This window comes from Girardinichthys multiradiatus, chromosome 6, assembly GCF_021462225.1.
Source record: "Girardinichthys multiradiatus isolate DD_20200921_A chromosome 6, DD_fGirMul_XY1, whole genome shotgun sequence".
NCBI classification, from domain to species: Eukaryota; Metazoa; Chordata; class Actinopteri; order Cyprinodontiformes; family Goodeidae; genus Girardinichthys; species Girardinichthys multiradiatus.
In genome coordinates, this window is record NC_061799.1 from 18,548,166 (window position 1) to 18,561,051 (window position 12,886).

The following is a 12,886-nucleotide window of genomic DNA, read 5'->3' on the forward strand; positions in this document are numbered from 1 at the left end:
GTTACTACAAACAAACCCGGAATGGTATGTGAAGCTAGTTTAAGTGAAGAAGTTATAACAGTATTATAAAATCAAAAATTATGTATAAATGTAAAGTCAATTGTGATGAGTTATGAATATCAAGTTGACAAGTGGTGAGTAAATACCATCTCAACCCATTTGGCACAGTCGGGTTGAGGTACTAAAAAGAATGGATGATGAGGATTGAGGCTGGAGTCGAAACAAAAACAATGTGCTGGCTAATAGCCAGCTATAAATCAGCTTGCCAAGTGAATAAAGTCATTAGTCTTTGTCCTGTACGTAAGGTAACACATTAACTACATTTCTTGCAGTCACAGGAAAATACTATAAAGCCAAATGCTAATTTTAAACCTTACTATACAAACTGCCATAATTGTGAATATTGTTTATTATCGGGGAACTTTTGAGGTACATTATGGCCAAGCTAAATTTTAGTTTGACTCAGTTTTTCCGTTCTGATTCACGCCTCTATTGTTTGTGGGCTTTCATGAACACTTTATTCAGTGGATTTTAAGAGAACAGTTGAAAATCTTTGAAGACGCCCCCGACCCCCCCATTCCCCACCTAATTTCCTGTATGAGTAACCAACACATCTTGCTGGGTTGGTTGATCAAAATGTTTTAGCTGACCACCATTTGAAGGACACTATTTCCTACATGCATGCACAGTCACTTTCAATACTACATGCTCACTCTACTGGCCCCGCACTATTTTTAAACCTTTCTGTTCTGTTCTTGTGTTCTTCTAAAAACTGTCTGATTCATAAAAAGCCACGCACAAACCTGCAGAGTTTAACTGTTTTTTAAAGTAAAACAGAACCATAAAAACTTGATAAAATGTAGAAAATGTTTTACTTTGAAAAAAATGTCACAATACTAGATATGATTATTTCAATAGATATATAGTCCCACATTACGTTCTGTTCTGATGCAGTACATTTTGTACAACTGTGACACTTAAGATGAATTCAATTGACTGCTATAACTACCGTAAACACATTTGGGTTAATTCTATTTTTCTGACATAGACTAAAATTATATGTACACATCTGTTTAGATTATTTTGGTAATGGGAACAAAATGTTTAACAGTGTGAGTGAATTTCACATTAGAAGCAGATCAACATTTTCACAGTGAGTATGGTGGAAATTGATGATTATTTGTTTACATATGCGTTGGTAGGAATAGTTAGGCTAAAATTTTATGCAGTGTGGGCAGGACAGTGTTAAGTAGACTGATTAACATATTTGACGTCTGAAAGGTTAACTTGCTGTTTCCTCTCCCCACTATTGCGGCTGGTGTGACAATCCGCTCTTGTGGTGGGGTATGGCTGAGGTGGGAGGGAGAGGGGCTTGTAGTACAAGTAGAGCTGAGATCAAAATCTGAAGTTTCAGAAAGAGCGAGAGGACCCTGCTGCTTGAAAGACGTACACCACTGCTGCCTAAACAAGACTGGTTGGATTCTTTGCTCTTGTTAACATTTCAACAACCGGGAGATCATTTACTCAGAAATAGTGTTCACTGAAAAACTCAACTTAAGGGCAAGGTGTTATCCTAGAGATGCAGGCCAGTCTGAGTTTAACCTCTCTTCTCTGTTTCACAACATGGATGAACTTGGTCCAAGCAAGTAAGTACAGAAAAAAAGATCAAAAACTCATTGATTAAGTGGTCTGAACATATGAATACTTAAATTATCTGTCTCTATGTGTTGTATTTTTAGTCAGCGGAGCTGTAAGTAACTGTCCGTGTATTGCGGTCTACGATACTAAAGTCCAGCACTTTAAAATTAAGGAATACACCATTCAGAAGGAAGGCGTCTGTCTCTTTAAGGCAATTGTGTAAGTGTTCTATATTTTTACATTGTCTTAAACATATGAATTACATCTGATCTCATAGTAATATATCTGTTCAATTGTGCATATTTGTCGATGTTCAGATTTAAATTTTTATTGGTCTTTGTGACAGTCTTAGTTTTTACCTCTACACTTCATTTTAATTCACTATAGAACTTACTTATCTCCCAATCATTAAAAAAACTAGCATTTGTCACAATAACACAAATATAGCAAAATATGTCATCAGAAATGTCATCAAGAAATTGACAAGAAAACCCTTTTTGAAAAATCATGTAACCCTTCATTAAGAAAGAGAAACAATGATAAAACTGAATAGTAATAATTTTAACAGATAACAATCCATTTCAGGTTTCAGACTGTGGCTGGAAAGACGATTTGTAAAGAGCCTGACGATGAATGGGCAAACTTTGTCATTCTGCAGCTGAAGAAAAGACAGACTACAACAACATCAGCACCAGGACCACTATTACACGCAACACCAACAACACCATCAAGCCCAACAACATTACCAGAATCAGAACCAACACCAACAACAGCACCAGGATCTAAACCATCATCAGTACCAACATCAGGACAAGGATCCGAACTGCCGTCAACACCAACATCTGCACCATTACCACTAGCACCAGTATCAGAACAAACATCAACACCAACATTAGGACCAGGATTAGAACAAGAATCACACCCACTGTCAACACCAACATCAGCACGACCCACACCAGGATCAAAACCACTTTTAACCCTAACATCATCAACACCAGCAACAGCCCCATCAAGCCGGACACCATTACCCAGATCAGAACCAACATCAACACCAACATTAGCAGCATCAACCACAACCTCCACTTCCTCAGTAACACCTGCCTCAGCACCATCAACAACAAAAACTTCAAACCTCTATTTCTCTTCTTCAACATTTGCAAAATCAACTCCAAATCCAACATCAGTATCAACATCAGTTCCAAACAACATTGCTGGTGCTTCTGGTACCAGATCAGCAAGTCACCGTATACCAGCAAAATCCACAAGTAGAAGAAAAACATCCACACGAAGGCGTTCAACAACAAGGAAACAAAATAGGAGGAAAATGAGGCAATGGCAGAGAAGAAGTACAAAGAAATTAATGTGATCATTGTTAGCAAAGTTTGTTCTGAGAAATATGACATGCATACTTAAATGCAGTGGCTTTCAATGCTTTGCAGCCTTAGTTTAAGATAAACTAAGGATGAATTGTTGCAATATTTGCCTATTTGATTTAACCATTTCTTTGTCAATATTTTATTTGCAAGTTTTTCTCAACAACTATCGAAACACTTAGAAAATTGCCTTGTGACACATCCTGGATGTTCCGACGGTGGAGAATCAAAGCTTTAATGAGGCACAGCAAAATACTTGTAAAGCTATGTTTTAAATTTGTATTGTATTTATGTAAACATTGATTCTTTATTTTTTTATAAATCTGTATATAAAACAAAAAAAATCTACATATTTTAAGTATTTTAATTTACAATTAAATCATATTTAACAAATGTGTTTAGCTGTGAATCAATTAATTTGAACAGGAATGAATTCAGTTAATACTTCTTAGAATTGCTTATGAATACAATGTTTAATTGGTTTCTAAGCTTTAGCTTATGTCTTAGCGTGCTTGAATATGCAGGAAGGAAACCAGTTCATACATACAGCTGATAAGGCAGACAGCAGTAACACCCTAGATAAATGCCAACATCTGAAATGTAGATTTTGTGAAGAGTTAAGAAGCAAGATGGAACATAAACTGACTGCACATAGAAAGAAAATGTCTAAAACATACTAAATTATAATTGCAGCTAAAAAACCTAATGTGCACATAATTATTAGTAACTGTGCTCTCCTATTAGTATAGGTATATTGTCATGTTCAAAAGGACCATGACACAACAATGTGATTTGGTAGTTTGATCATGGAGGAGAGTGGATGATCTAATGCATGGATTAGAACCCTAGTTCTCAAATTGTGCTACAAGTACATCTGGTGGGACTCAGAAGAAATGTTTGATGATAAATATATGCAAGATAGATACGAATGAACTGACAGTGAAGTTGTAGACGAACCAGAATCAACAGCTGGTGGTAGCTTATGCTGTGTTTCATTTACCCCCAGTCAACTGGGATTTAAGAAGGACATCCGATCCAACCTAACGGCACTTCAGTTCCAAATCTGAAATTAAAAGATATCTAATTTCATACAATGAAACACTACAGCATCATATTCACAAAAGGACATTGTACAATATTGCATCTATGAAAGTTTTGATGAGATTTAAATGATCACAAGTGCAAATACACAGCAGCTATCTCTAAGTTTAAGATGGGAGACAGCCATATTGAATTTTATGGTCAGGTCGGTAAGAAATGTTGGATATTCCCACTGGGAATTTAAAATTTCAGAGAAATTTCAGTTTATTTTTACAACTTCAGCTTTGAAAAATTCAACTTCTGAGTAACACAAAATACTACTTACATCACAGGCTTCAACCAAAGAAACATGCTATTGGATGACGACATTATTTTCCCTTACTAAGTGAGCTGCACTAATATTTTAACATACCTTTCAGTATGGTTGTGCTTGGAAAACGTAGTATTTACTGAAATGGTACATTTTATAAAAGGTTTGTAGAGTCTGCATTGTGGTCCCAATGCTAAAACGCATTGAAACCCCCTTTTTTCATGGTTTTCAGAAGTAAAAGTTTTATAAAACTTCCTGAAGATTGACTCCTCAGATGAAGATTGAGCTACATCTGAGGTGTATAATGACCGTCGTCTAGGAAGGGGGATACTGTAGGTTCTGTCTCAGTAGGCACATGAAAGGACCAACAGAGGCCCTCCCGTACAACATGGTAAACAGTGTAGATGTGCTTTTTAATGTAGGACATGTGTATTGTCTAGATTACTTCAGTTAAGAATAATTATATAAAAAATTGTTCAAATTAATTAAATTTAGCTAAATGAAAAAGTACAAAAGATGGATGGAAAGGATGGATGGGATGAGGAGTCGTTATAAAAAGTGACATGGGCGATCATTGGAAAGAAAGAAGGCTGAAAGAAGGAAGGAATACAATGGGTGGAATGAAAAGGGGCCAAAAAGATGGGAGGATGTTCAGGATGAAAAGAGGGAAGAAGAGAGATAGAGAGTTGGGCAGAGGTCATAAAGAGGCATATTTAGAAAGTTGGATGCAGAACGTTGTACAGGTGGGGTTGAGGAGGATGAATGAGTTGAAAAGGTTTTGCAAAAAGGGATAATACAGATGAGAAGTATAAAAATGGGTTAAAAAAGGAGGAAGTGGATAGGTGATGAGAGAAAATGAATAGAAATAAGAAAACAATAAATTAATGACAGGCATGGAGAGTGAGTTTGCAACACAAGGCAAAAGTTGCTGCATGGGTCAGCCAGCCATATAGATTAACACATTCATTATATTTCTTGCAAATATAGGGCAATCATAAGACAGCTCTATAAAGCCTAGTATTAATGTTAAATTCTACTTTTTATAATGTGACCCAAAAAGTCTGTCTTTGCTAATACTAGTCTCTAAGAGCCTCTCAAAGGCTGCACCCTATCATTTTCCTTTACATGACCTCCACAGCCGAGGTTAAGCTTTAATAGTCTTGTGTTTCTATTTTCCACACATCATCATCCACATTTCACATTTGTATTTTAAATGTTTCAGGTGACTCATTATATTCTTGCGTCTTTCTACAGGTTTTATTTCTTAGCAACTGTGGCTTTGATTAAAGCAGAGAGCAACTATACTTTTCTCAGATGGCTTCTGCACCCATGAGGAGCTTATTATTGTTTTTTGAGTGTCTTTGTGAGATGTCCTTGCATTGCAGCATAGAATATCCTTTCACAAGAGCTATAACTACAGGAATTAACAACATAGCTAATGCAAAATTAAAGTTTCCTGACCATTCTACATTTATTAAATGCAAATAAAGAATTTGGTAAGAGGGTAATTCCTAGGATACCTGTAACAAAATGGTTGATAAAAGCACTTAAGGTGCAATTGACTAAGCTGCCCACCATGGCCAGATAAAAGAAAACCACATTCTTTAAAGTGAAGCGCAGAAGCAAATATTTTCCATGATTAAAAATCTTACAAGTAATACATAGATGAGGAACAGCGATCTGATATGTAAGATTACTTTCTGTGAGTGTTGCATCAAACAGAACTCGACCAGTTCCAGTTTTTGGACAATAAAAACTGAGATGTATGCATCTGTTAGTCTATGTTATCAAGTATCTAGATTAGGCTATGCTGAGAATCACTGTCCCTGATTAGTGAAACTAACAGCAGGATGACAGTCAAAAGTAATGATATGCTTCCTCAGTATGGAAATGCATTTTAATATAAGCAATTAATTTTGAGATTAACAAATTTACCTCTGTGTTTTAAAAAGCTCAGTGATGATAATGGTTAGAAACATTTTTAAAGTGTCTAGGAAAAAGTACTTGAGGTTTTCAGGGTGAGACTGGTGGAAAGTGATAATCTCTGTATTAGAGTAGGAATGTTTATCATTGTGTTTATTTTATTCTAAGCAGGTCTGTGGTAAATAGACACTTTTGAGAGGTAAAACAACTCACTGTTTCCTCTACCTACTGTGTAACCACAGTGACTATATTCTATGATGACAGGATATGGTTGAGTGGGGGAGAGAGAGGGGCTTGTAGTAATATAAAAGCAGGGCTCAAAAGTTTAATTAATGCGATTCTTCGATCTCTGAGTGTTTGCCAAAACACACGATACTTGCCAACTGAAGGAGAAGGCTTGGATCTGAAGATGCAGTTCAGATTGATTTTAACTGCTCTTGTCTGCTTCACTGCATGGATGAACTTAGTCCAAGCAGGTAAGTAATAAAAAAGAAACAAACAGGATTGACCGCATGGATTGAACATGTTGGAGCAAAAATAATATTCCTTAATTGTATCTTTCTCTATGTGTTATTTTCTTTTAGCTGCTGTGTTTGTAAATAACTGTCGCTGTGTGCATTGGTCCATGACTCAAGTTAATTTTACTCAAATTAAGAAATACACCATTCAGATGGAAGGCCGATGTTCCATCAATGCAGTAGTGTAAGTATTTTTTTAATTTCACCGTATCTTCCACATTAAGCCATGTCTGAGCTTTTTATTGTTATTGCTTATTATTATTATGAATTATGTGCTGTCTGAATCCTCTAAATTCTGCTGGGTTAAAAAGAACCTAATCTGAGTTATTTTGCTAACAGTCCTGTGTGTAATATGGACTGGACCAGTGCTGGGCTGATTTAATGCAGCAAGGCTGTGTTTGACCCATCAAACATAGACAAGTGACTCTTGTCCAACGTTAAAGCTATGCAACAGCTAAAAAGAATGATGCATAACCTGGATCACTAAACACGTAATATTTGGGTTAAAATTTGGAAAACAAAGTTCATGCCAAATATAGAAAAGTATTAACTGCACTGTCTGTATTGACCTAATAGCCAGTCATCTACTTGAAGTGTGACTTTTTAACATTGCTAGCACTAGCATGTGCTAACTACTTAGCAGGTGAAAGGGCTGTGTTATGATGAGTGGACTGATTCATTTTCTAGTGTGAATAACCAAATGACATCAACATTAAGATGCAGCTCAATTCTACCTTCTCAATTTCTTATTTCATCCCATAAAAGAGTACAGTTGCAGAGTTAAAAATGGTGGTCTGTGAAGAATGATGAGGCTCTTTCCAGCCCCTTTGATTGTTAATTGTTTCTAGCCTCTTGTGTGATTGTGTCTGCAACAAGATGCTGCAGTCTACCATGTATCTCTGAACTGAATTAGAAGGTTTCAGTAGTTTCATAAATGATGATGCTACTTAGCAAAATAATTATCCCTCTAATTAAATAAGATGTGATTATTTTTCGAAAATAATGTTAATAATTAACTATAGTATCAATGAATATTATAAATGAATTCCAATGTCATTGATATTTAAAAACTATTGCAGGTTTCAGACAGTAAATGAAAATATTATTTGCAAAGACCCCAACAGCGACTGGGCCAAGCATGTCATTCGGAAGCTGGAGGCAAAGACAACATCTTCACCAGAGAAAAGACGTCATAACAAAAGATCAACCCTGGGCAGTACACCATTGACATCCACAAAACTGTGTGGGGCTATCACAAAACCACGCAACCCCCAAAAAGGAAAGAAAATGCAGCGAGGCTAGAAATGTCATCCAAGAGCAAAACCACAATGTAATCTAAGTGACTCCTATCAGCCAATTATATTCTAATAATTCAGACAGGTATTATTTTAATGCGGTGCTTCTCAACCTTTTCAAATCATGACACATTTAATTCAGTGACTCATGCGAGCAAATCTTTGATGCTCAGAAAACATTAAAAACAATGCCACTTCAAATTAAACCAGGAAAGAATATGTACTGTGAAGCACAAAACATTTTAACTTCAATATCTGATATCCTGCAAACTGGTTAAGCAACTTCTACTAGGTGTCCCAGCGACTGGGTTGAGAGCAAAGCAAGATGATCGGGGAAACATACAATATACTGTAGAGCTGCAATATGTTCTAATAAAGCTTGGTTGAGCTTATGATGTAGATGTGTTTATCTGTCAAGCATAAATTGTATCATTAAAAAACGTTTAATTCAACATGAAATCAAATGTGTTGCTTTTTTCTGTGTATATAAGGCATTGTTGCAAGGAGGTATCCATCTGGGTACCAAAACACCAACCAACAGTCTTTAAAGATGAGAATAGTTTCAATGCTAATCAGTTAAAAGTTAAACAAAAAGGTTAAAAACTCAAAAGAAACTATTATTAAATGAACTGTTTCACCATAGAAACGTAAGCAACAAACTGCTGTACAACTAGATTGTAATCCAAACAAGTTATTACGGACACTACCATCCAAGTGGATGGTGGTGTTCGTATGTACCGAGCTCTGGGTGACTTAAAGGGCGTCAAAAAGTATACACAACCTTGTTGAAATTCAAGGTTTATACACGTGGACAAAATTGTTGGTACGCCTCGGTTAATGAAAGGAAAACCCACAATGATCACAGAAATAACTTTAATCTGACAAAGGTAATAATGAATAAAAATTCTATGAAAATGAACAAATGAAAGTCAGACATTGCTTTTCAAACATGCTTCAACATAATTATTTAAAAAAATAAACTCATGAAACAGGCCTGGACAAAAATAATGTGACCAAAGAGACATGTTAAATCAAAGTGTGTCCATTAATTAGCATCACTGACATGGTGTGTACCACACTCAATGTGGACCAGAGGAAGCGAAGGAAAGGTTGTCTCAGTAGATCAGAAAGAAAATTATAGACAAGCATGTTAAAGGTAAAGGTTATAAGACCATCTCCAATCAGCTTCATGTTCCTGTGACTACAGCTGCACATATTATTCAGAAATTTAAGATCCATGGGACTGTAGCCAACCTCCCTGGACGTGGTCGCAGGAGGAAAACTGATGACAAAACAAAGAGACGGATAATATGAACGGTAACAAAAGAGCCCAGAAAAACTTCTAAAGAGATTAAAGGTGAACTTCAAGCTCAAGGAACATCAGTGTCAGATCGTACCATCCGACATTGTTTGAGGCAAAATGGACTTAATGGGAGACGACCAAGGAGAACACCATGGTTGAAAACAAATCATAAAAAAGCCAGACTGTTGATGAGCCACAAAGCTTCTAGGAGAAAGTCCTATGGACAGATGAGACAAAAATTTAACTTTTTGGGAAGGCACATCAGCTCTATGTTTGCAGACGTAAAAATGAAGCATATGAAGAAAAGAACACCGTCCCTACAGTGAAACATGGAGGAGGCTCTGTTATGTTCTGGGGCTGCTTTGCTGCATCTGGTACAAGGTGTCTTGAATCTGTGCAGGTATAATACAATCTCAAGACTATCAAGGGATTCTAGAGAGAAATGTGCTGCCCAGTGTCAGACAGCTTGGTCTCAGTTGCAGGTCATGGGTCTTGCAACAGGATAATAGCCCAAAACACAGCTAAAAACACCCAAGAATGGCTAAGAGTAAAACACTGGACTATTCTGAAGTGGCCGTCTATGAGCCCTGACTTAAATCCTATTGAGCATCTTTGGAAGGAGCTGAAACATGCCGTCTGGAAAAGGCAACCTTCAAACCTGAGACAACTGGAGCAGTTTCCTCATGAGGAGTGGGACAAAATACCTGCTGAGTCGTGCAGAAGTCTCTGTCAGGTTTAAACAACCTAACGATATTTATAACAACACAAAAAGAAGAGAGAGAGACAAAGTGTTAGTTATTTTACTCGTACGAGGAGAACGATCAGAAATATGTTCAGTTACAAGTCCCCAATCATTCTGAACAGCATCTGTCCGCCTCCTCTTTTTATTGTCTTTCGGGGGTCCCTAGTTTACAAAAACATTGTTCTCTAAAGGATGGGGGAAAACAACAGCTGCATCGTAAACAGGTCATAAACAGCTTTATACATTAACAACACATTTCCCACAGTCTCCTCCAACTTGTAGGGTCAGCCGTGCCTTCATCTTTATGACCTCCTCAACTGGACTGCTTCCTTCTCTGCTAGTTCAGCTCCTATTTATGACCTTTGCCTGCAGACAAACTCACACATCCTTTACTCACACATACATCATGAAAGGTTATAAGATAAAATGGTTCAAATAACACAAAGGAAACAAATATAAGATAATAAAAGACTATATACAATTTTTTCCCAACAGTCTCGTTTGATTGCAGCGATTGCCTCAAAAGGTTGTGCAACAAAGTATTAAGTTAAGGGTACCATCATTTTTGTCCAGGCCTGTTTCATGAGTTTATTTTTAAAAATAATTCTGTTGAAGCATGTTTGAAAAGCAATGTCTGCCTTTCATTTGTTCATTTTCATTGAATTATTATTCATTATTACCAGATTCAAATGATTTTTTATTTCAACATTCAGTCTTCAGTTTGAGTCAGTAATAATTTCTTCAGCTGTCAATATCTTCAGCTACTTTGACAAAAGATCCCAGTTCAAACTGAAGAACAGTGACCCCAGATCATTGTGTGGTTATTACCATATTTCAAGGTGGGAACGGTGTTTTTTTTTGTTTTTTTTGTTTTTGTTTTTGATCATGCACATTGTTGTTTTAGTGACAAAACTTTTAGAACCCTATGCTTAAACATTGGTTTCATCAGACCCCAACACATTCTCTCACAAGATTTTACATAAGCCTGCATACATTAAGGGAAAGGATTTCCATAGCCTCTCTTGTTGAATCATTTCACTGGAAACTCCAAAATAGATGCTTATCTAAGTATTGTTCGCCGCTAAATCGCTGTCACTCTATGTCGGTTTCCTTTTTTAGCTCATTCCGAAAAATCCTGACATAAATTAAATATGGTCAAGGCTTCTTATATGCTTTTGTGACTTTTATTTATCACCAACTTTTACACAACAGGGCAAATCAAGAACTACTTCCTTTCTTGCTTCATCCATCCATCCATTTTCTATTCCCGCTTTTTCTGTACAGGGTCGCGGGGGAGCTGGTGCCTATCTCCAGCGGTCTACGGGCGAGAGATGGAGTACACTCTGGACAGCTCACCAGTCCATCGCAGGGAAACCCAGAGACACACAGAACAAACAACCATGCACACACCCATTCACACCTAAGGGCAATTAAGAAAACGTTTGTGAGAGCAAATAATCTAATAGTCATGTTTTTGGATTGTGGAGGAAGCCGGAGTACACGGCGAGAACCGCATGCACAGGAAGAACATGCAAACTCCATGCAGAAGGATCTTCTGGCAATGCTACCAGCTGCACCACCGTGCAGCCCCATAAGAGTCTCAAACATAGATAAAACTGGATTTCAAACTTAAAGCACACAACTGAATATATAAGGTACATTAAAGTAGATTATCATTACGTGACAACACAAACACTTATCAACTGGATTCAAGAGATAGACCTCATTTTGCCCAGAAATATTGTAGTAGTTGAATTTTTTGGAATCTTGAGCCTTTAACCCCACCAGTGACCAAATTGTACTTTGTTGTTTTAGGATTGATCCAGCAGTTAAACCTTGAAAGTAAAGTACATGGTTATGCAGAGAGAAAGGCTGTATCACTGTACTCCAGCCCCATACATGAAGTACACTAATGCATTTTGCAATCTAGAAAATCAAAGAACAATCTTCTACGACCATGTTGTTGCTGTTGTGTCCAAAACCACACAAAGCGAGAGAATAACAGTTTTTTTTTTTTTGGTACCAGCTGATAGCCTGATAAGTGCTTGAAAAACCAAGAATAATACAGTCTCTTGAAGCTCATAGTATTTTCATAAGTTTGCTTCAGTCCTGCATTTATTTTGCCGTTCAAACAGCAAGAAAAAATTCATAGTGCGTTGACTGAAGACACAAAAGACAACTCTACAGAGTTAACCTTTTAGGCTCACCATCTAATATCAGCAGTAGATATCAGCAGCCAGAAAACAACAGGCCATGTCAACAAGCATGATGTACTCAGGAAGACTGTTTAACCCACAAACCCACAAGCTCTGACACGCAGAATATTGCACAAAATCCACTACAGCTACCTCACAGCTCATATATCACAAATAAAACTACTGCAACAAGTATTCATGTCAGTTATGTCAATCATAAAAAATTATGTATCGTTAAATTTTACAGACACATTGTACAATCTATGGCTGTGTTATGCCTAATTTGGCATGCAGTAACCTTTTACACTGCGAGGAAGGAATCAGATGTATGTCATTACATAGATTTGCTGAATCTTTTCTTTTCTACACATTGGTGTAAGGGCAAAGCTATTTGGGTTTCAACTCACCCTTTCTCTTGTTGATACCTCCCTACCAGTTGTATAGCAACATCAGTTTTTCCTGTTTACTGTGATGCAAGCAAAGTACAACAAAATCAAACATAAAGGTAGCTGTGGTATGCTATCAGAGTATGTATGACATATGGTTGG

At 36.9% G+C, this 12,886-nt stretch overlaps 1 protein-coding gene and 1 long non-coding RNA gene across 2 annotated transcripts; both read left to right on the top strand.

Moving 5' to 3' along the window:
• Nucleotides 1–1,395: 1,395 nt before the first annotated feature.
• LOC124870391 (flocculation protein FLO11-like) lies at nucleotides 1,396–3,404 on the top strand. The gene is made up of 3 exons (XM_047369044.1): nucleotides 1,396–1,646; nucleotides 1,740–1,857; nucleotides 2,224–3,404. Exons 1-3 carry the CDS (start codon nucleotides 1,580–1,582, stop codon nucleotides 3,002–3,004), a joined length of 966 nt encoding a protein of 321 aa, XP_047225000.1. The 5' UTR covers nucleotides 1,396–1,579; the 3' UTR covers nucleotides 3,005–3,404.
• Nucleotides 3,405–6,624: 3,220 nt separating this feature from the next.
• Nucleotides 6,625–8,557, top strand: LOC124870414. Its single transcript, XR_007038765.1, has 3 exons — nucleotides 6,625–6,761; nucleotides 6,870–6,987; nucleotides 7,883–8,557. It is a non-coding gene; the product is annotated as an uncharacterized LOC124870414 (long non-coding RNA).
• Nucleotides 8,558–12,886: the final 4,329 nt, after the last annotated feature.